General features: G+C 42.7%; 1 protein-coding gene across 1 annotated transcript in view; it reads right to left on the bottom strand.

The window, feature by feature from the left end:
* Nucleotides 1–22,613, bottom strand: part of ALG13 (ALG13 UDP-N-acetylglucosaminyltransferase subunit) — a 30,323-nt gene extending 7,710 nt beyond the window's left edge. Inside the window, exons 1-26 of the mRNA XM_071813344.1 lie at nt 22,437–22,613; nt 21,949–22,111; nt 21,616–21,754; nt 19,782–19,892; nt 18,119–18,195; nt 17,612–17,976; nt 17,167–17,250; nt 16,261–16,311; nt 15,508–15,554; nt 14,520–14,592; nt 12,809–12,890; nt 12,269–12,449; nt 11,307–11,382; nt 10,493–10,601; nt 9,267–9,331; nt 8,272–8,372; nt 7,377–7,504; nt 6,432–6,666; nt 6,159–6,272; nt 5,812–5,968; nt 3,646–3,778; nt 3,171–3,206; nt 2,983–3,038; nt 2,311–2,373; nt 1,815–1,986; nt 696–818 (exon numbers count right to left, since the gene is read on the bottom strand). Of these exons, the coding sequence (XP_071669445.1) occupies nt 696–818; nt 1,815–1,986; nt 2,311–2,373; nt 2,983–3,038; nt 3,171–3,206; nt 3,646–3,778; nt 5,812–5,968; nt 6,159–6,272; nt 6,432–6,666; nt 7,377–7,504; nt 8,272–8,372; nt 9,267–9,331; nt 10,493–10,601; nt 11,307–11,382; nt 12,269–12,449; nt 12,809–12,890; nt 14,520–14,592; nt 15,508–15,554; nt 16,261–16,311; nt 17,167–17,250; nt 17,612–17,976; nt 18,119–18,195; nt 19,782–19,892; nt 21,616–21,754; nt 21,949–22,111; nt 22,437–22,538 (3,043 nt within the window). The 5' untranslated portion in view covers nt 22,539–22,613. The remainder of the gene's footprint in view (nt 1–695; nt 819–1,814; nt 1,987–2,310; nt 2,374–2,982; nt 3,039–3,170; nt 3,207–3,645; nt 3,779–5,811; nt 5,969–6,158; nt 6,273–6,431; nt 6,667–7,376; nt 7,505–8,271; nt 8,373–9,266; nt 9,332–10,492; nt 10,602–11,306; nt 11,383–12,268; nt 12,450–12,808; nt 12,891–14,519; nt 14,593–15,507; nt 15,555–16,260; nt 16,312–17,166; nt 17,251–17,611; nt 17,977–18,118; nt 18,196–19,781; nt 19,893–21,615; nt 21,755–21,948; nt 22,112–22,436) is intronic.
* Between the last annotated feature and the right edge of the window lie 1,439 nt (nt 22,614–24,052).

Here is a 24,052-nt window from a genome sequence, read left to right as displayed (position 1 = left end):
ACTGCTTACCAAGCATGGCTGACACAACCTCACATGGCATGCTGATACCCTTACATTCTAAGAGCAAGTTGACTGATAATTATGACTTCCAAAATGAAGCCCAAATTCAGCTGATAGAGTTGAAAGCTGTTTCTTGAGCTGCTCCGCTGTTAGGTACTACATTGGTCTTTGCGCTCTTGCCACTCAATGGCTAAAAAGTACCTTAAACACTTTATAATTGATGACAGCATATGAAAAGGTTAAGCACCCAAGGAAGATGACCTTACGCTTTATGATACTACAGAACGACATCCTGCAGCCTTACAGAAAAACACCACAATATCCCACTGAACTGTGCAACAGCAGGGCTTCACAAATACAGTTGGTTTTGGTTTGTTTTTTTAAATCTGTTATCAGAAAAATGATTACTCCACCAGGAACCAGTACAGAAGCCACATAGCCTCCCCCTTGGAATTAATTTCTTTAGGATGCTGTCTAAAGCTGCAGTAATCACCTATTTCAGTCAGATATGAACTTGCTGTTCAGAACCAGATACTAAAACATTCTTAGCATAAGCATTTGTAATATTATTCCTCACTCCCTGCGAGCTGCAAAGAGTCATTTTTCTCACTATAGGTATTAAGTTTCCATGGAGAAGATAAGTCAGAAGTGTGCTGAAGAGCAGCAGCAGTAAAAGCACAAAATACCGTCTTTACCTCGAGGCAGATCACTGCCACTGGGATCACAAGAGTAAGGTGGAAGAATGGCACCAGCATCTCCCACCTCGCTGACTGGAGGAAGAGGAGCTGAGTAAACTGGGAATGGCACTGAAGAAACTACTACAATTAAGAGGAAACAAAAGTCAAATTTGCAATGGCAGGTCAAATGAACAAGATGCTAAGTTATTCAATTAAGTACACATCACTTGGTCATCTCAGTGCCCCTCAATACAAGATTCAAAGTCCTCTTTAGTAATCACTTAAAAAGAAGCCCAGAAGAAATGCTAAAACCAGAAGACAAATTCCAGTCTCACAAGCCTTAACCATATTGTCTCTCTGCAAGCTTCGTATTCCATTTGTAGACAGCTCAGAGAACTGTGCTGACTAAACTTCCATACAGAACAGGAAAAAAAAAACAGACCAAGGAGAAAAGACACAGAACTGAGCAGAACTGAAGGTGGAGGTTTTTTTGGATACCAAATGAAGAGTTACAGAAGACATGAAAAGTACTCTTTATCAGAAGGGAAAAATGTTTTTCTTAACAGCCTTTTCCCAAGAGCAAGGTAAACACCGCATTTCAGGTGGTAAAGTGCACCACGTGACAAACCACAAATTTGATCTCCTTGCGCAGGAGTCAACTAAACACAAAACAAATTTGACATTTATGTGGATCCTGAACCATCACAGCCAGTGTCTCTGTTGAAAGGGATAGTAAAGTCCCAGCACAAATATCTCGAGGAAAATTAATGGTATGAAATGGGGAGAAGGGACCTGCCATGACTTTCCGCCTTCTGAGAAGAAATTTCTAGCAGAACACTTGGCATTGATGGCTGAAGGTGCTGAGGGGGGAACCCAAAGCAGACACCTCCAACTCCCAAGCAAATTCAAATTCAGGGACAACTGTCCCTCTTCTAAACATGAAAGCAAGAAAGCAGCAGTGAAGTTATAACTACTATTAAGTCACTTTAAGCCACAGCAAATGATGCCGCTTTTTATTAAGTTTTTTTAACATTTGTCTTGGGTAGGTAGGAAAAAAAAACACACAAAACAGGAGGGGAAGATGCAAGTGAAAATTTAAGACACCCGAAGTCCACAGCTGTAGTATGTGCACTCTACCTGGCCGCCCTATAGAAAGGGGAGATACTACAACAGGCTGAACTGCTGTTTGTGGGGGAACTGCTGTTGCAACACTGGCTGGAGTGGAGGCAGCAGAACTTGAAGAGAAGCCTGTAGCTGGAGCAGCATAAACACCTGTTGAGGTTGAGATTGCTGCAGAGTTCACCATCACCTGGAAAAGAGTCAGAGCATTCAATACACTGCCTCTACAGCTGGCTTTGACAAAGGCTACAGAAATATCACTTAGTTCAAAAATTCTCACTTCACAAAATGCATTTTGGAAGTCCTAGCTGTAAAGGCTTGAAAATACCAGTTTAGAGTTGCAGACACCTGCAAGGCATCTTTTCACCCTTCTGGTTTGCTTGTATTTATAGGAAATTGTATTAAATGCTACAAGATGTGGTAAGGGGTAGGTAGAGGGACCCTATAAACTGACCCATATCAAGCAGAGTTGTCACCTCTCCAGAGGGCTACCACAATAAGTACTAGATACTACCTTCTGGGGATAGCTGAAGGAAGCCACTCCATCTTGAGGTGACTCAGAGACTGCCCCTTCTTCCTGAAGAGATTCCAAAGTAGAGTATGGTCCATTTAAGAGTTAAAAAAGTCACACGGCAAACACACCACACCCCTTAATACAAAATACTTATGGACTATGCACACACACAGAGGATCCTTTGTAACTTGAGCAAAAGCACTTTTATTCTGACATGCACAGGACTGACTTTCACACCCACTGTAGACCAGAAAGTGACTAAAGATTCAGTTTCAGATGAAAAAGAAAATATTCCAAAGTCAGTTCTATCAGAGGTGAGACCTCTCCAGTCCCACAACAGAGGAATACTACTAACTGGAATAGGACTTAAGTACTGTCTGGAGCAGAAAAAGAAGAAAAGAACACGCAAATACAAATTCTGTCTTTGCAAAGGGGAAGGTGAAAAACCATTAACATATCTAGTACAATCCAGACTGTACCTGCAGACTCAGATAAAAACCTCACCATTTAGGGAGGAAAAGGGGGGTGAACATATAAATGAAACCATTATTCTGTGCTTCCAAAATAAGTCTCTGACTTACTACATTAAGCCTGAATCCAAAGACAGCTTCTATAAAGAACGCCAAACACTTCAAAGATTCCTAATACAAACAGACAGTGTCAAAAGCTTACCAAGTTTGCTGTAGGTTCTGCTGAACTAAATACTGTTGCAGTTTCACAGTCAGGATCTGGAGGGCATCAGCAAAATAAATTGAAAAAAGTCACATTAAACCTAATCCTTCAGAAACTTATAAAAAGATCATCACGAATGCATTACATTCACCAAGTGTTCTATCAGCATAGACTAAAGTTTTACTTACCTGGAGGTGCATAGATATATTCTTCATGACATTTCCCTACAAGGGAGAGAATAGGAAGCTTTGATTACAGGGAAAAAAAACAAGCTTAAAGTTAGCACAATTACATTTCAGTGCATCCACTAACAAGCTGCTTTCAGTATCATCTTGTTTAGAGCACAAAAGGGAGAGAAACACTCAAGATCTGCTTATTTTGTTATTTCACCAAGTATCAAGGTTGCCATTACCATGCAATGTTAAGCAGCAACTCAGCTTGCTACGGACCTACGCAGTCACAAGGGTGATGGCTAGCAAGCTTAAACAGAAGTGACACCTTTCTATCAGACTAGGACGAAAAATAAAGTGCTCACATGCACATTCAAAGCTCAAAATAAACAGGTATTTAGGAGATGTAAGAAACCTGCTTTGACAAACAAAAGCACTCTCAAGGTCTAAACCTGTTTTTTTCTTTTCACTGACTAATCCTTTATGGACTCACCGTTTTCACTTGTTTCTTCTTTCTCCTCTGAGGAATTCAAGGCCTGCCTGTTAGATGGAACAGAGTTTTGGCCTCTCCTTGCTACCCAAAATCCTGCTGGGCCATGGACAACAGGAGCAGGGCTACCCTGGCTCTAAAAAGCAAAGTCAGAAGTGTGCATTTAGAAAAAGTTTAAGGATTTTCCATGCTCTACACACACACACAGTAGAAACAGGCTGGCAGACCAAACTTGCTGCAACTGCAACTAACTACAATTGCCATTTGTGTGTCCATTCCCATGTACCTTGATGGCCACAAAACAGCTGCAGACACATTTCTTTCCTTTACCTTTTGTTCTGCCTAGCATACTTAGAGTAATTTATTTTTTTAAGACCTACCACTGTCCTACACAACAGTCAAGTTGCTCCCTCACAGAATCTACCCAGCTTCATCTCAAGCTCAAATAAAACTGAAAAGGAGGAAACAGACCCCAGAGAACAGCCAAGACTGCCACCACCCAACATACATTGCTGCATTCCTCATCCTGGAGCACTCCCACCACACCCTCAGCAGATCAGTTCATCCAAATGCTCCCATTATCATGGAAAAGTGTTCTCTTTAGTCACAATTAGTAAAACTGGCGGGTGGCTGCTGGCATGGACACCACTGCCTGCACTAACTTGACCCACACAGGCAAAACCTCTTTCAGAGAGCAGCATCCCATCCAGGTTTCCCACAGGACTCCTTTAACACTTCACATATCCTTTGTCTTTGCACAGAACTGAGTCCTTAGCTGCACTACAAATTAAAACAGAGAGTTCTCTAAAGCAGGAATATAGACTGAGACATTCAAGCAAAGGAAGTTGATTCACTCTTTTGTGATGGCTAAGGTGACAAAATTCTCCTCAGAAGACATGGTGACTATGAGACCGATAAAGTGCTCAGAGAGGCTTGTGAGCTTTCCCAGGTTGAAGCAGAAGTGGTAACTCAGAAGATTCTCCCACCAGGCCTCCAGTAGGATGGCAGTTTCCTGCGAGACGCATCTTTCCCCAGGAAACGTTACATTCCTTTATTAAACAAGACAAGGAAGAGACAGAAAAGGCTTTGGCATCGACAGGAACAAAGTCACTGAACAAACATGAAAAACTGTTAATTAGGAGCTGCAGGTATCTACTCTCACAATGGAGAGGAAAAGCTAGTAAGCTGAATTGATTTCATGTCAAAAAAGGAAGTGCAGGATTATCTGTCCTTATTCCTTGACACACTAGGAGGAAAATCAAAGCAAAGATTACAGATCTAGAACATGAGGAGAAATTAAAAACCAGCTGCTGCTGAAACAGCCCTGAGCAGGTATCCTCTCTCATTTAAACACAAGTCTAACATTTGTTAAGTTCACTGTTTGACACAGTAAAAAGAAACTCAAAGCTAAGATGTTCTATTGGTTTGTTTTCAAGATCTGCTTTCCTATTCAGGTACCTAAATATCAATTGATTTTTGTAGCATATCCAGCTTTGTACTAAGCTTAGATTAAAATAAATGCTTTTCTTTTATTTGTAAAGTCTAAGAATACACTGTGCTACTTCATCTACAACACCACAGAACGCCTGGTTTAGGAGAAAATTCAAAAAAATCTCATTTTTGCAGCAGAAGAAACTGCCTCAGGAACAACACGCAAGCCCAAACCATCACAACTATGAATTCACAGGAACAACCCAGACTATTGCTATACAGTTTCTGAATACAGTTACACAAAAGATAAATTACAGTGTTGCAAACAAGTCAAAAGCTTCCTCCCACAATCTTTAGAGCAAGACAGACAACCACACCAGGAAGGGATTTCTGGTTTGTTTTCAAACTGCAATAGAAAGGAGAAACACAACCCTACTTCTGTGAAAATACACTAAAGAGAAAACAAGTGTTGCCAGGGAAGAGACAGAGAATAAAAGGGAACACTGAGAAAACTGAGGCTCTGAGCAGCTTCTACAGGATCTAGGTTAATTTATCTAGATTCATTTCAGCCTTCCCTTCTCAAGAACACATTCACTGCCAAAACTCAGTCCAAGAAAAAATTAAGGAAAAGATAAAGTGCTGAGGTATGTTTAGGTAAAGAAGTGCTGCACACTTGCACAGCTTCCCTCTCCGCCCTCCTCTTCAGAGCATTTAACCTACCCCTTGTTCATAACTCACTGGTAAAGGAGGAAACGCAGCATCACCCTCTCCTTCAACTTCATAGAAAGTTATTGTTTCTTCTGGTCCTTGCAACTCCTCTTCAGGCCCTGCTACAAACCCATACTGACAGTCCTTGTTCACGCCCTGCATCTGGCGGCGGCTACGGCTGTAGGAGCTTCAAAAACAAGAAAGGAGGTTAAGAATCACCACTGTCTGCACTTTCACCTTGGCTTCCTTACTCACTTGCAACTCAGAAACCCATTGTTTGACACTGTGCCATTAACAGCCAACTCAACCCTCCACGTACCACCATTCTCCCCACCTCTTTGAGAGCAACTTCTGGAAAGAGGTTTATAGTCACTTACCAGGGCCTGCAGGAGAAATTGTCATAGCTCTGATAGCATCTCTTTCCTGGACTGGGGCACAATGCTATTTGAGGACCAACCATGTTGTGCCTGTTTATAAATCGGGCAGATCCCCTAAGTTTAAAGGGGAAAAGGTGCAATTACCAGGAAGTGTCTCTGAGATGGAACTCACTTGTAGTTTACCTGTTCAACAGCACAAACTCTCTCCTAACTGGTCTGCAGCAAGAATGAACAGAAAACAAGTAGTGACCTCAGATTTTCAAGGCTTCATACCTTGGCACCCCAAATCCACGGCTGTGGCTCTGAGGAGGATTCTGAGGATGATAGTGTTCGTAAGGCACCATGTTTCCACCACCCTGGGAGCAGTGAACCGGAGAGCGCCCTGAAGGAACACTGTGCTGTAGCCGGGGTGGAAGAACTGGCTGACCCCTGGTATAAGCCACAGTCATAAAGACTTCCTTTCCACGAACTTTCTTAAGCATTCTCTTCCGTGTTTTCATATCCATTTCTGCAGTTTCAGTTGAGGACAGAAAAGAGAGATATTTACACCTTAAACAGCTCACTCCAGATTTATGTTCTCTTTAACATTTGGGAAGAGTCAGTATTTGGATACATGGAAAAGACACAGCCAGTGGCCTATCCCAGAAAACGTGTATTTAAACTTCATACCCTTACTTTGAAAGCTCAAGTGGGCATTCTAAGTTATGAGCAGAATACAAGCAACTCACATGTGAATACCTTCACAACTTCAGCTAATCAAACCGCTACTCTCAGTGTTAAAAGTCTTTATGAAGGCTGCATTTATTTATTACAAAAAAAAAAATCCAAATCAAACAAATACAATCCATAATTAATTGGCTGGAGAAGCCCTAATCCACCCATGCATCGCAGCTAAAGCCAAATCAGACAAGCTTTTTGGTTCACAGACTTGGTTTTGATATGTGTTTCTCAAGCACCAGTTTTTTCCTGGCTAATTTTGAGCAATCCCAACTTTGCTATGTATTTTTCAATGGATTTTCTCTTTTGCAAAGGCAAATTCATCCCTCTGTCTGAAGCTCACTTTACATCAAACTCCTGTAGTGACCAAATTTTATGTCACAGGCTTAATTGAGTTACTTCCCATATCAAAAGACTGCTACTGTCAAAACTGTCAAAAGCATCTCCTCAACTCCCCCTGGGTCCCCAGGGAAGGAATGCTTGTGAAAACCTTGTACAAACCTATTCCTGAGAAGTATCCACCTGATATTTTATGATAGGTTCCTCCTTTTCGGCTGGGAACCATATTCCAAGCAAGGACAGGTGCCACTTGTGTCACTGGTTTTAAGTTTGCCAAAGGAACTGTATGCCTACACACAGAATACTGATGTTAGCAGTGCCACAAGGATACACTGCGCAGAACTGCACAATAACATTAAGCTGAGGCAACACTAAGAAGAAAATAGAAAAATCCACAAAGTTAAGAGTGTAGGGAGCTTGCAGAAACAACAAAAATCCAATCAGTTTCTCTGACAACAAGTACATGTTACTGATAATTGTTCATTAAAACAGGAAAGCTAGGATTTAGCCTCAACACTATTGACTGCCTGGGTCAAGTCTTCCTGCCCTGCACTTGTACACCTCCAGAGGTACACCTGAAAGTATTTCACAACACAGGATTTTTGCAATATGTCATCAAGCTGAATACTTGGTTTGGAAAAGGGTGAATGCCTTGAACAGCAGAAGTGAAGAAAATGATTAGACTCAACAGAAGTGTCAATTATTTAATTAAGTACAACATAAAAACTCCAGAGAAACTGCAGAGGGTAGTTTGCTATCCCTGAATTAAGCCCAACTGCAAAGATCACCTTCACATTCCGGAGAAGAAAGAGCAGCAAGATTCCACAGAAAGCATTACAATAATGATTTTGGTCATTAAAAACCCCAAGAAAAAGAATTTCCTGCAACATTCTATTTGAAGAATGATAGCCAACAAGGAAGCAAAGCCTCGCTTTATTATATTTAAAAGCCTACATTGTCTTTTCAAAGTACCTTAACAATCCTACTCTAAACATCTCTGAATACATAAACTCAACCAGAAAGAGTTCAAACACAAAGTCATCATCAGACTGCTTACTTTTCTGCCAGCTCCTCAACGAATACAGTCAACGTGCTGCCATCCTGTCCGACTTCCTGGATATGAGCATTATAATACTTACCTCCAGGCTCCAGACGTACCTGCAGAGAGAACAAGAGAAGCTCTAAAAAAGCCAAACTGTATCACGGGATTCAAAATACTGGCTACAAACCACTATCAGCAAAGGCTGCTCCCAGCTGATCCTACGTTACAGGGCTGGCCCAAGAGTCTCAAATACTTCTTCAAAATAGCAGGCAAAATAAAGAGCACTGTACTAACTCCAGGGAGGAAGGAGGAAAAAGCAAAAAAGGCAGTCTCGTGCGCGACCGAGACGTAAGAAGATACTTGCTTTCTAACTTACTTTCATACACTGTGCCAAGCAGGTAAGTTCCAAGGAAGACCACTATTTAAGAACTTGAGAAGAATATAAGATAAAATAGGAAATTGGAAAGCTCTACTCAACTAGAAACAAGCCACTGAGCACTACCTCAGTGATAAAAAAAGAGCACCCTCACTATCAACAACATTGGGATACAAAGAAAGCTGACCTTCCTTTCAGCATTCCCTGGCCACGTCATGCTACTGCTCCCTTTTTAGCTCTTCTCTTTCTATTTTATGGAAATATTTGCTGCCTTACTGTTGAGAAGCAGAAGGCTGTCTAGAGTTCTAGCTGACCCCCAGTGAAAATCTAACAGAAAATGACCTCAAATCCACACCCTGTGCATTTTGAGGTCTCAGTCTAGAACTTCCACATTCATGGAATGTATAGCACTGGTTCGTAATTAATTTCCAAGCAGCTTTTCCTTCACACTACCCTACATTTAAGCATACATTTTTCAAAAGAAATGAAATTTAAAAGTCAGATTAATAGCTACAAGGAAGATAATGAGAAGCCTCGGAAAATTCTATGACTTCACATGATTTTACAGCTTGCCATACTCCATTTAAAGCAGTTTTAATAGTTTATCATAACTGAGTCTCATTTGAGTACTAACCTGACACTTGTCTCCTAAATAGTACTGTCTCCCAGCAAACACCATGTAGTCCGCTTTCTGAAGCTCTAAAAATAAATTAATAAACAAATAAAAAAGAAAAAGCCTTTAAACTGCTGTTCTTTCTTCATGTATCCTACAAGTACTTCATGACAACATCCAACTACAAATTATCGGCCAATTGAGTTAAATATATCCTATGCATACCTGAACACTCCCCACATTAATGGTGAAGTAACTGTAGATGTTCTTACAATAAACCAATACCACACTAAGACACAGGAGATCAACAATATCCAGGTAATGCAGTAAGTAGCACTACTACTTCAATACTACAATGTCTTTTGTGATGGTAGAAAGTTAATCCTAAATTTAATATTAATGCTGCTATTGAGGATGTTGCATGTTATACAGGTAAAACTAACATTGCCTAAAGTCTCCTTGCTGCTCGATTTCTGTAGGTTTTTCTCCACTTTGCTGGGATTATCTGCACATCAGTACTCTACACAGATAATTAGTTACTATACTCTGTTTCAAAAATTTTAATGACCCTCATTATTGCTTATGTAATTGTAAAATGCTGGAGTTCTTCAGCATGCAAAGCATCTCAGATAAGTCACTACTTCAAAACTACTTTCTCAGTAACTTCTTGCTTTACAGATCAGCAAGAGCATACACCACAAAGCAGCAACCTATCCCAAGTCATGAAGAACATGAAATCTCTCCAGAGAGTTCAAGCCCAGGAAAGCTGGGAAGCAAGAGAAAACTCATCTCATCTGACAGATCTCAATGCTAAATTTGAGATCTTCATTACTGTACAACTCAGAAGACAAAATCATGCTTTAAAAAAGCAGTCATCCATACACACATGATGCAACAAAAAACTCAAATTTGAATGATTTCCAATACAACAGAATGGTAACACAGCATTCCAAACTCTGCTTAAAGTTCTCTTATTTCCTGTACTATAACAAACAAGCAGCAGCAGTCAGATTTTTAGCAACCTTATCGCCCTTATACAATGTCAGAAGCAGTATATTTCGTACTTATTTAAATATGGCCAAGAAACAAGCTACTAGCAAGAAGATGTAGTACAAGTATCTGCTGGGTTAACCAGTATCCTTCCCATTTCAGCGGTAAAGAAACAGGTGACATAGGCCTCAGATTCATAAATATAAAACTGAGTCTAGTACAGAAAAAGCTGTTTGTTTTCTCGTTTTTAAAAATACCTTTTCTGCTGTCCAGCCAAACATCAAATTCCACATTTCGATAGATTTCAGGGTCCAGTGCCTTTAGGACTTTATAAGGAACTGGCATCTTTGATGGATTTTCTGGAAGCTAAAAAGAGTTGAAATGGAGCATTAACAAGCACATTTAAGACGTTCAGCACAGTCTCTATCCTGCCAGCACCTGCGGACCCTTCTAAGATGTATGCACTGTTTTCCAAAATTTTCACTTCCACTATACTTGCCTAAAAACTAGTGCTCATGAACATACAAACACACTTAGGCGTTCAGAAGCTGAACAGACAGACTTCGGAAAGGTCAGAAACACATTCAAGGGCAATATTTAACATCACCTTTACTCAAAAGGAATCAAAAGAAGCTGACCAGAACAACAAAGCCATAGCTTCAAAAGTTGTGGGGAATTTCAGTTGCTGTATCTGAAAACAGGTTTCTATAGAGTTTCTAAACCAGCTCCAAAGTGATTTATACTGTGTTCAAACCAAAAGCAAACTGATTAAAACCATTTCAGGGAAAAACAAGCAGCAAACTTGGAAATATTTGCTAAGCTCCATCTTCGGGGGAAAAAAAAAATATTAGCTAGAGAAGAAGAAGCTAAACTCAAAGGCAAAAGCCTTATCAAATTTAATACAAGCTCAAGGGCAAAACCAAAAGAAAAGCAGATGCAAGAAATAAGCCATCCACTTTCCAAAAAGTCTTTTTTTTTTAAATAAATTGAAAATAGGGTTTAGCCCTAACAAGGGTAACATCATACAACAAAAACAACCCACCATAAGGAATTCTTCCCTAACTGACAAACCTTTTCTTCTTCAATGGTTTGTTTGAACTGATCTTCCTGTGGATTGTCAGTATCATTGCCTTCCCAGTCGTCCACTCTAAGTAATTGAAAATAAGATTACCAAAGATACCATGCATAATTTCTAGGCAGGATTAAAAACAACCAACTGTTCACACAATCTGAAAAAGCACCATGGTGCCATCAAGTGGTAGATTTCGCTTTAAACACTAACCACCGCTGGGAAGCAGTACAGGACAACCCTTTTCCAAGTTTCAAGAACATGACCTTTACTTGTTCCAACACCCACCGCTACTGAGGGCTACTGCTGGCATTAGGAAAGGCTGAAGATGATCCCACTGACTGGTTAAACTCTTGCACTGTCAAGTATAACGAGACACTGTTTTAAGTCCTATCAAACCAATGCCATCTGCAAGCATTCAGTCAGGCCTTTCTAGTGACTTGAACAACACAGGATGCAACGGTTTCTATAGGTACATTCTGCCTGTTCCCCTCATCCCCAGTGATTCAACAGACTTGAATGATGTCATCATTTAATAGTCTATTCGGGGTGCAATTCCATTTAGAAGGACAAACAAAAAAATAAAGCAGAGCTCACTTTTTCAATACGCTATTGCCTCTGCAGAGCTATAGAGGTTTAGAAGAGTAATGACAGCTTCTCAAATAAAAAACAACTCTGATGACATAAGGAACAATTTTATTTTAAAAAAACTGTCATTTTACAGGGCAACACGTAACTATAACAGCCAGCAGCAGAGGATGTTCAATTACGTGACACTTCCCAGCTCCAAGGAAAGCACGCTCTCTTCCATAATACACTTCACGTTTGTGTTATGAGGCAGGAAAAAAAGAAGAGTTACTATCCCATGAACATTCAAAGAAACTTAAAAACCTAGCAAAAAGCAATTTTTCCAACTTTTTCCTTTTGCTTTCCTTTTACCGCATCCCCATTCCCAAAATATTACCTCTTTTCTGATGGATTTCTGGACACTTTTTCATGAAGACAATCAAAGTTTGCATCCTCACTTCCTACACAGCCAGTGTTTCTGTTCTTCTTGGATCCACTTCGAAACACCTCAACTGCAGACCTTAATTCTTCCTCATCCATGCCAAACACATCTTTGTACAGGATCTCATATAATACAGCTGGACAAATCAACACAGAACTCAAAACAAATTAAGATAATATCAGATCCATAAGAACAGCTGCAATTTTCAAGGTAAACATATTTGCAGATATTATCTGTGTTACAAGGCTCTAATTATATTAAATCAAAATAAGTAGAGGATCATAAAATAATTTGGGTGGGAAGAAGTGACCTCTGGAAGTCATTTGGAACAATAACCCACTTAACAGACAGAATAATGAGTATATGTATATATTAATATACAATAAATGAGCTTCCACCTCTCTCCTCCCCATCCCTGAAAACCAAAACAAACACTGCCTATAATCTTCTGAAAACACATAATTCTCTTCCATAGAAAAATGATTTCAAGTTTACCCTGGCAAATAGCAGCATTTTCCTGGAATTGTTTTGTATACACCGAGTCATAATGGCCATTGCCGGAACAGCACAATAAAATCTGGGAAAATAAAAATAAGGTTGGCTTTAAGGCTGTAATTGTGTCAAACCTAATGTTTTCTATTTGATATCCTAGTTCAAGACAACATTATTCTTTCATTCTACAGGTGACACCAGCTTACCATGAAAACAATAAATATTCTCAATATAAATACAAAAAACTGTAGAATCAGCTTAAAACTGAATTCTACGTAAAGCCTCCAAATAAGTTTGTCTATCATACAAACTATCAATTTGCACATTGTACTGTATTAAACATGAAATAAGAATTTGTTTCCAGCATACCTCTGAAACTACCAATTTTTCAAGAGGTAAAAATACAAGCCATTAAATGCAGTACCCCTGAGATACAGTGTCCAGTACCAAAGGCATATTTTACCCTTTCCTACCTGAGGATCTCAAAGAGCATCTACTCCTCTAGTCCTCAACAAAGCCCTGCTTTTAATAAGCAATATTCTGCTGCCTTTTGAAGGTACATGCTTTCTGCAACATATGCAATGCTACACCATCGAACCCCACGTTAGCATGTGACCACAGCCAACTGCCAGGGCTTTTAATTCAGTGTGCACCATGTTTTCTGCCAACCCAAGCTCTCATCTCATAGTGAGAATGAGCAACACCAGAAAGAGTTGCTGCCTGTACATGCAGCCTAATGACAGGCAGCTGTCAACACTTAATGAGAGCTGTGGCAGTAAAGCCTTTGAGGACAAATATGGATTGAGACCACTCTGCTTGATTTTAAAAGTTAGATCATTTTGGAATTAGATTAAGCTACACAGGAAACTACACTGAAAAATAAAGAAGCACATGTCAACGAAGAGAGTAATACTAACCAACAGAGAAGAACAGCTGCAGCAGCACGGATTTCATAGCACACTAGCCACTTTGGCAAATATAGTAGCCCATGCTGAAATCCATACTGCAGCAACTTCACTGGCCTCATGCTTGAGCCAGCCACATAACTGTGTGGGCACATCTACACAACTGCAGAAAAAGCAAGAGAGGTCTGATACAGTATTTCTCCTTTTTGTTCCTTTTGTGCCCAGCAGTAATTCTTGTGTAGATAAGCCGTGCCATTAGCTCCCATTCTTAATTTGGTTCAATTTGTACGTCACTGAAATTAATCAGTTTGTTAGATTAATTTCCATCAACTTCACCTTTTCAGGAAGAAAGGCTGTACATCTAATCCGAGTTCAGGAAGAGAGGTACTGGGGGTGGGGAGAACACCTTCTCTTCGCCAGTATGATAACGGTATCTTGTTCTGCTCTTCAACTCAACCCAGATATTTCATTCTACCCTGTCAGATCAGTCAAACTGCTACTGGGAAGTGTTTTTACCCCAAAACATTTCAGAAACATGTAAAAATATCCTGGAGTTGTGATGGTGCCTCTTCCTGCAAAAATTAAACTTCTTTCCATCCCTCAGATGGGAAGTAAAGCTATTATAATTGAATTAACTGTTGTGCAAATACTGTGCTCCTTCGATGAGCCTAAGTCAGCTTCGGGGTTTTGTTCAGGTACGCAAAATACTGGAGTTACAAGAGCTCAATTCCAGTGACAAGTTTTTACAGCTAAGCAGAACTGGAGGTAACTAGGATTCAGGGGTAGCAAACTGCCTCACTTCTCCTCACCTTGTCTTCAAAGCCATTGTCTGTAGCATAAATGGGTGGCTTTCCAGGGTACCGGTACAGTACAAAGTCTCGCCTAGGTAAGCAAAGGAAAAACAAGATGTGACAGAGCACACTCTTACTAGAACCATGTTATGAAGACGTTTGCATGGAGCTGTTTTGAGAATCCACTGTTTGTTTATACAAGAGTCAAACAGAATACTTTTCCTGATAAACAAATTACACCATACAGCAACAGCTAAATGAGCAAACACTACGCATCTTAGGGGAACAAAAGTTATCTGTGAAAGACCATTATATTTAGTCACAGATTAGGTCAAGTACTTATTCTTTTGGCAAGGTGCTCAGACACTGAGACAAGTCTTAGTCACCTGGCAAAAGGATTAGAGTCTCAGTACAGGGAACAAGTTACTCCTGCAAAACTTCAGTTTTCAGTTTGTTCCTTTAGTACTGGAAGAGAAGGAGCCTGCAAAGGGAGGGTTCTTCCTTTTAACACTGGAATTGTTATGGAATGGCAGCATTTTTAGCAAGACAGCAGCATCTTCACAGGCTTATGTTACCTTTGAAATAAATATCAGGGTTTAAGCACCAAGTAGGGCAAGTATTCCTCACTAACGGAGCTTTTAAGGACAACTACCTGAGTTTTAGGTATGCTTATAACTACCAAACAGTGTTTCCACTACACACAGTTCTTTGTTTTTTCCCATTTTCCATCCTTCAGCTACTAGAAAGAAACACTTGACTTCAGAGTTTAACAGTAGCAAAAAGAAAACAAACAAACATCACTGGAAACTGATCCTCCCCTTGATCCACACTGTAAGAACATGGGCTGTGATGGCACCCATTTATATATTAGTTTAACTTAGGGTAGCATTTCTTACAATGTTTCACACATCAGCATCTCTGCAACAAGCAAATCAAAGGTTCTGAGGCCAGAACCCAAACACCATCAAATTCAAAACAAAGTGTAACTTAAGAAAGAGCCACTTACTTGTACATGACTGATAGAGCACTCATTTCCAGTTGGCCAGCGCTTTCCTACACAAGATTATGAGATTACATAAAATAGCAGAGCTGTCTTCAACACCAAGAACTTTATTCTAGCTCTCTGTAGTATTACATCACGTAACCAAACTCATCCATTTGTTAAAACAAGCAATCAGTGCATTGAGAGTTGAGATATTCAAGTCTGCAACATGGGATGGCCACAATTACCAAGCAGAGTAAGATAGAGCTAGTTCTGGCAGCAACTCTTAAACATATCACTCAAGTCACATTTTTATTATTAAAAACACTACGTTTGTTTCAGAGACTGCTGCTTTCACCATAGTTGTTGGTTAAAGTCTAACAAAATAAAAAGTTTGAACTTGAGCATTCAAGCCTGGGGGTAAAGGAAAAAGGCAAGGGATCACAAAGCCTGATAAACATTTTATGTGAGGTACATTCCACATGTTTTGCTCTTTCCTTCTTAGAGAATAATTACAATTATGAATAAGGCTCACAAGGGGCCTCAGCTATACTGTTGAGTCTGCATAGATTGCTCCTTTGCACCAAAACAAACTCCCCACTAAAACCAATACTGCTTATACCTGTGAATATTCAGTATAAATCTGCAGTATTACCTATGCAAATGAGACCCAAATCAGATACCTCAAACTAACACATTTTAAACCATCATCTAATTACTCTCCTGTTCTAGTCTCCTCAAATTTTGATCTCTTGACAAGTATTAGATCAGACTTACCTTTGGATCTCCTAGTCGTTCAAGGTATTTCTCAAATGATCCCTCCACATACTTTCAACAAAACAAAGAAGAAAACAAATAGAAAAACTTAGCCAGTTGGAAAGCAAAGTTAAACCTAAACACTATGCCATATGTTACTAGCTGTTGAAGCAGGGCGGGGGGGGAATACACCAAATTTGGGACTAGTCTACCAATTCCTGTCATTTTGGGGTTCTGAAGGGCTGTGGTCTGACTGAGGGTATGACTCTAGCTATTTCCTGCCTTACACCATGGGAATGATTTGGGGTACCAAAACAGAAATACCAAGACATCCTAAAAAAAACTGAGAGTGTGAGTCTGAGCAATACTCAGCGACTCATCTCCCTCCTAGATTAGATTAAGCTCTTCGCAATCGTCACAGGCAGAAAACAAAACATACATATTAAAAATAAATAAATAAATCCCAACACCACACAAAACCATGCCACACACACACCCACACAAAACCAACTAACCAGCCAAAAAGAAAATAAAGAAAAGCTTGACTTTATGCAACAACTAAACATATTGTGAAGTCTTCCATGACCTTTTGTTCTTACTCCAAAATCTCACGTATTTCCTACCTCCTAAATTCTGCGATGGTTGCTCCATAGAGAATATACTACATAAATAGCTGGCACCCTCCTGGTTATGTGGGTAATAGTAACTTGCTTGATTTCAGAAATACAAAATCAAACACAACTTATGTGACTGAAACTCAGGTAAGCAAGTAATCACCTTGCCCCTTCCCTTCCATGGCTCAAGCCTAGCAAAGCATTGTTGTCAGTGCACATGTTTATGGGGGTATTTTATGGCTAAACCACTCACCCCCTCCCGCATTACTTCCCAGCCACATGTGCAAATCGGCCTAACACATGCATTACTTACGGATTCAAACTTAGGCTGGTGCTCCCTCATGAACGAGACACAAGCTTTTCTAACCTCTGTGTGATGAATTTGTGATGAAAACAGCTGAAAAAATAGTAGTTATTAAAGAATGAAGGGGAAAACTGCAGTTTAATGTATGCTTCACGTTAGGTTTATTTTATTAACACCACCACAAAACATCCCATAAGACAGGGAGACACTGCAGCACGGCACCAGCACTTGGGGGAGAGGCTGAGGGAAGCCCCAGTGACCCAGGAGAGAGCGGGGCTGATCGCACCCGTCCCCACACACACTCCTGCCCACCACACCTCACCCCGGGCACCCCGAGGGGGTCTCCCAGAGCGCCCCCATCTGTGGGCCTGCAGCGGACACCACCTGCCCCGCCAGCCCCGGCCGGGCCCTCAAGGCCCCGGCTCCCCCCGACACCATCACCACTGCCGCCCACCTGCTCTGAGACGGCTCGGAAGAGGCAGGAGGCGTCCTTGGCCGTCATCTTGCGGTACAGCCCCAGGCTGGCCAGGTACTCATCCATGGCCACCTCGCTGAAAGACTTCTGCCCGAAGTACTTCTTCCAGCCCTTCTGCATCCTCCCCGGGCGCCGAGGGCCGGAGCGGCAACGGCAGAAGCGGCGCTGAGGGGCCCCGCGCGGAGCGCTGCGCTGCGCGTGGCACGAGGGCGCGCGGCTGCTGCTTAAGAGGGAACGCGCCCACCTGTGCAGCGCGGCCCCGGCCCGCCGGGCCCCAGCCCGCCGACCCCCGCAGGCTTCGCTGGCCCCCGGCACAGCTGCGCCCGCTTCCCTTTCCCTGCGAACTGCCCGAAAGTGCCCTCCCCAGAAGAGCCCCCAATACCTGCCCTGCTCTCCCGCTTAACGCCCGGGCACCGTGGGGTCGTTTCCTCTGTCCCCCCACCCGCCAAAGGAGCCTCAACAGAGCTCGTCTCCTCCAGGACCTGCCTCGGGACGAGCGGGGAGTCCTTGCCGAGTTAACTCCTTCCAGCTGCATTGCTTGATGTGCCTGTGGCTGCAAGTAACTAGTGGAAAAAAGTCAAATGGTTATGTTAAAAATTTGCTGTGATGTTCCTGTGTGCTCTCAGACACGCAGAGAAGCAGCTCACGGTAAATTTGGAATAACAACAGATCTACAGAAATTGTTAGGGAATGGAAAATCTTAGCTGCTCCTAATAAAGTTTTTGGGCAAAACTTTGGGAATCAGCAAAAATGACTCTTGTACTGTGCAGCATTATTTATTCCATATATAGCCCTTCTGCTTGATTAGAATGCCTCTATGTACATTTAACTTGCTATTAAAAACTGCACTGACATCAGATGCACCGATTCAGGAGCTTCTTTTTCTTGTTTTAAGCAACAACAAAAAAACCCCACCCGACATAATGTACTTGCAAGAAGGCAGTCAGCACCAGCTATGCACTGACACAACTCTAGAGCATTACAGACCACACAGCCTGCATTAAGATCTCAAAGTTTAACCCCCCCCCTTTGTTTTTCAAAATATTTATCTTAAAAATTGACAGTAGCATCAACACAGTTGCCAATTTCGATATTTTAAATGAGGAGCTCCAATCAGCGTCAAATACACTGCACTTTACAGAAGTCCAGATGAGGTAATGATGGGATAACACCATGTAAATGGACTCATTGTCAATCCCATTCTTCTCCTATAGGCCACGTTTGGGAGTTAATGACCCCAAACCAGCTGAGCCAGCTGGTGGACAGTTTGGCAGCAGGTTTGCAGCTCTTGCACCCAGATTCACCACATGCCCTTTCCCTTTAAAGAGGCTTGAATCTCTCACTTTTTAAATTCTCTTTTCACTGCTTCTGTAAACAAATGAAATGAGAGCTGAAGGCATCTGCTCATTTGCAGAACATTGTGAAGGGGTTTCGTTAGATGGAGGTATGTTGTTGAATTAGTCAGGCCCAAACGAATCTCAAGGCCACTTCAAGAAGATGAGAACAGAATCTGCTGTGAGAAAGAGGGGCATTTCTTCATTAACAGGGCCTCAGCATGGCGTGAGTCGCTGGACCTACCATAGGTGGGGCTCCAGTGTGTGGACTGCCCATGATCCTCATTTAATGAATCCATGCTTGGAGCATGGACACGTGATTAGAGAATAGTTGTGTATATAAGGAGGCTTGTTTCTGTAATAAATGGCTTTGCGTGATTCACATTGAATCGGAATGCTGACTCCTTTATCGCTCCAACAGAACATCACGGGAACATCAACAAGGACAACTTCTTTCCACTAGTACCAGGCAAATATGGTCAAGAGACCACGGCATACATGCCACGGCCATGAAGAAATAACCTAGCTTGTCCTCCTCTCTGGAATTACCAACTCAGTGCAGATTTTGTGATGTAAATACCTGTCTGTCCAAGAAACTAGACAGTTCATACTCCCCCTGCTCCTTAATGGCACTATACTCTTTTAAGTTAGATATCTCTGAACTGGCACTAAACGGGAAACCATTTCATAATGTCTCTTAATAACAGACATTTTCTTTGAGGGTTTGCCCCAGTTGGTGGACTCTTTAAGTATGGAAGGCCTCATTAGGAGAGGAGAAAGGTTTTATTCTGACATTTTTATTACTCTATATTGTTCATTGAAACCCAACAACTTTATCCAAGAACAAAGCAAACTTTTCTGGCTGTCCAGGAGGAAAAGGTTTCAAAGTTGACAAGTCCATCGACTGCAGTGTCTCCACAAGAGTGCTGTAAAAACAAACCAAAACCAAAAATTAAAAAAAAAATATATATATATACCTATCTCCTTGGGAAAATTTTTCTTCACACATTTTGCTTTCTATTGATAAATACATAATTCTGTAGCACAGAAACAAAAACAAGGACATGTACTGAAAGGAAGAGACCCCACCAACCGGCGGGCCCCAACCATCACTGGCTCATAAGCAGCATTGCTGAGAACACACTCTGACCTGCACCACAGAGCTGACAACCTCAGCTCTTAAATTTATCTTCTCTGTGGTTGCAATGCTGGGAGACTGAACAAGATCTGAGGATCTTCACCATAAACCACACCAGGAAATTTCATCCTATTTGAACACATGCCATAGTTTTCCATTTAACACACAGCCAGACGAAAAGCTAAATCAATCTGTTAGCTTGCTATTACTAGAATGCAAATAATGCTCAAATAGTAGGTGCTGTTCAACAAAAAGAAATCAAAATTCCTTCCTGTCTCCAAAGCTGTCAGAAGCAGAGAGATAATAAGTTTAAGGAACTTGCCCAATATAAGGGACAGGCCTAGTCTTCTTGGAAGGCTCCTCTGAAACATATGAAATACTTTTTGCAGGGTAAAGAAACAAGATGCAGACTAAACAGTGGCAGTTGCATTTCCTCTGCCTTCAATTTAGGGGTCATCTTATTTATAGAGTGCTATCTATCACAAATAATCATACGCAAAGAGAAAACTGTAAGATATAGTCAAACCAAGAGAGTAAACGAAACTAACAGGAGCCAGGATAAACACAGCCAAAGGGAGCTAGTGGTTTTGTTGTTGGTTATTTTTACTGGGGCAGGGGGAGGTTTGGTTGGTTGGTGGTTTATTTGTTGGTTGTTTTTTCCTCTGACGTGACAGGCAGTAGATCTGTAAAACTTGTAAAACTTGTCAGAAGATGTGGTGGATTCAGGAAGCTTGGTTAAAAGGGCAGCCTGAGTAAATACTTGGAAGACAAGAGGTATTGAAAGTTACTAACCAGACAGCATCTGATTTAAGAATTTCCCTAAATCAAAGTACTTAAGAGCACTGGAGGGAAAGTAAGCAAGGAAGCACTGTATGTTCCTACTCTGTTTCTACTTTTGGCTGGGCATCTGCATATGGCCACTGCAAATAGGATACTGAGCTGCATGGTCTCCTGGTCCATATCAATAAGGCCATTCTTATGTTTTGTTCTAAATACTCCAGCCAGTTTTATTATGTTGGTACATCTATATAGTCAACGGTTAGAGTCCTTTACAAGGCAAATCCACATAGCAAAATGAAGGAGTCCTAAGTCTACAAGGAAAAGTTTATTCCTTATGGCTCATGGTTACAAACTGAAGGCCTGGGTTGTATCATTTCTAGATTCCAAAAAGAATCCAACAACTAGTGAGAAAGAGCAGAGAAAGCAAGAAGCAGTTAGGTGCCTTTTGGATGCTACCTATTCCAAATTTGACCACTTCTATTTGGTTTAAATTGCTCTTCTTTCAATCTGAATACATGTGTCCTCAAAAAACAAAACTATTAAAAAGCGGTCATGGTCAAAAAGCTTGGTAAGTTTGGTTTCCATCCATTATGGAAAATCTGCCTTGCAAACAAATGGTTATTATGGAAAACAACGTGTATTTCCTTGTTACATTTTCAATATTGTAGTAACACCGAGTGATGGTGCTGAACACTGCTTGTGCAGTCAGGACAGCCACAGCAGCTCCGTACCTGCAATTACAGCACAGGACATGCCCGTCTCTGTGGAGCTGTTTTGCCAGTTCAAGCTGATGATTGTCCATCAGCTTTTCGTTTATTACTACTATTAGTGGTTTTCCTTCTTCTAGCGTCTCCAGACAACTACCTGCACCTACGGGAGAAACAGAAAGCACCATGAGTTTTTGCCCTGACAGATGGAGCATCATCTTACTTGCACTTCACGAACGGGAGGGTGAACATTCAACTCGGCATTCCCTGCCAGCCCACCCCCGAGCCGCAGACACTTCCCCCAGCCGACCTCCCCTCCTGCCCCAGAACGGGCTCGGCAAACAGCCGGGGCTGTACCTGCGTGGCTGATGACCAGGTCCGCCCTCCGCAGGTCCCGGGCCAGCGAGTTCTTGAAGCGGAAGGATTCCACGGCCACCGCCGCGCTACCGCTTGGCGCCGGCTCCAGCGCGCCCCGCCCGACCTGCAGCACCAGCTGCCCGTAGCCGCGGCTCCGCAGCACCTGGGAGGGAGGAGCGGGGTGTGCGTGTCCCTGGGTCAGACATCGGGGCGCCTGGCCCTGTTCCCCGTTACCACTGCTCCCCCCAGCCGCGGCCTGGCGCCACAGACTGTCCCTTCTCCAGCGCCGCCACTTCAGTCCATTATCACAGGCCCCCTCGGCAACCCCCAAACCGCCCGCGGTACCCCCGTCTCCCGCCCCTCAGACACCCCCGGCGGGAGGGTGGAGAGGGCGGGAAAGCTCCCAGTGCGCAGGCGCCCGGGTGAGGCGCCGCACACAGGCCGCTGGGACGCGGGGGGGCTGCCCGCGGAGCTCTCCGCCGCCTCACCTGCAGGGCTGCCGGCGAGGAGACAGTTGCGATCAGGTCATCAAAGCTGGTGGTGCCCACGGTGACAAAAACGGACTTCATGACGGGCGACCGCCCGCTCATGGCCGGGCAGCCGCCAGAGGGCGCCGCGCGATCGCCGCAGCGCTCCCTAAAATGGCCGCCGGGCTGAGGGGCGGGTTGGCGGGCGGCCCGGGAACACGCTCCGCCCTCCACCGCCACGTTTGGGCTCGATGCCTCCGCCCAGGCGGGCGAAGGGATGCGGCAGGTGCGGTACCCAGTGCTGGGATGAGTGTTCTCGGTGCCGCGGGGCAGCGGGACCCGCCGCAGGGCTGCGGGACTCCCCGTGAGGGGCCGGAGCCGCAGGGTCGCCGCCCGCTCTGTGTAACGAGCCCACTCGCCGGCAGCGTTCAACGACCTCATTGTAGAAGCCACAAGTGTCTCAATTTTTCGGACTTTCAGGGAGAAAAAAAAGAAGTGGAAAAGGGATTCATAAAGTTTTGCCTTCCACATGTTATTTTAGCACTTGAGGCACAGATCACTGACTGGGGCCAGGCGCCGAGTTCACAGCCGTAGCAACTGACCTGAGCCAGGATGGGATTGCTCAGTCTGACCCAAGCCCCACAGCACTTACTGTGGGACCAGCATCCCAAAAGGATAGTAGCAAATGAGCAGCCAGTCGTGCTTCAGAGGAGAGATTGGTGTTTGAGAGAACTGTCACCTGAAGCAATGTCATGGCAGCCCTCAAGTGATGGGCTGGGACATCTTGAACACCGGGCCTCACCAGGGGGACACACTTTGCTTCTAACCATACCATTGCAGAGCAAATACATGGGATCAAAACTACCTTCAAATGGCTGAAGGTACGAGAAGATTGCATACGTTTCTATCAGTCGGTGGGTTTGGGTGGTTTTGCCATGTGGATATCTTTCCACTGGTACCACAGGGATTGGTAAAGATGGGAGACAGAAGAAGAGACAAATGTAGTTTGAATTCTGCATGCTATGATCTGAGGGCTGGAGCCCCTCTCCTGTTGAGCACAGGCTGAGAGAATTGGGGTTGTTCAGCCCAGAGAAGTCTCCAGGGTGACCTTATAGCAGTCTGCCAGTACTCAAAGGGACCTACAGGAAAGATGCTTATGAATGTGCAAAATGAGTAAAGGTAGTCTTACGTCTATGTCTAATTGGTTTTATATAAATTTGAAGTGAAAAAATGTTCACTTCCTTTTCCTCTCTTATTTAGATGTAGTGCTGTACCTATGAGGGGCGATATTTCTGTTACCACAGGGAACTGTGAAAAGTAGATGGAGAATATTCTGGGGAATGATTCCTTTGTATGACTGTGATCCAGAGATGCTTGGTCTGGAAAAATAACAGAGGAACGTTAGTCAGGCAAATTTAAATGGTGTACTTTGAACTATTTCATCACAACATTTCTACATCCTTTGAATTGTCTCCATGGGCTTGTTGTTGAGCAGTGAGGATTGTCAGGCTACAGACAGACAAAGGCTCAGACTGGAGACCAGGGGGTGTTAGATCTCCTCTTCCTCAGGGCTGACTAGCACAAGACAGGCGTTGAAGCAGCATGGAAGAGCTGTGTCCGCTGACTAATTATTTCAC

This window comes from Patagioenas fasciata, chromosome 11 (assembly GCF_037038585.1).
Source record: "Patagioenas fasciata isolate bPatFas1 chromosome 11, bPatFas1.hap1, whole genome shotgun sequence".
In the NCBI taxonomy this organism is placed as follows: domain Eukaryota; kingdom Metazoa; phylum Chordata; class Aves; order Columbiformes; family Columbidae; genus Patagioenas; species Patagioenas fasciata.
Note: the sequence above shows the minus strand (reverse complement) of the source record. Positions and strands in the feature narration are given on the sequence as shown.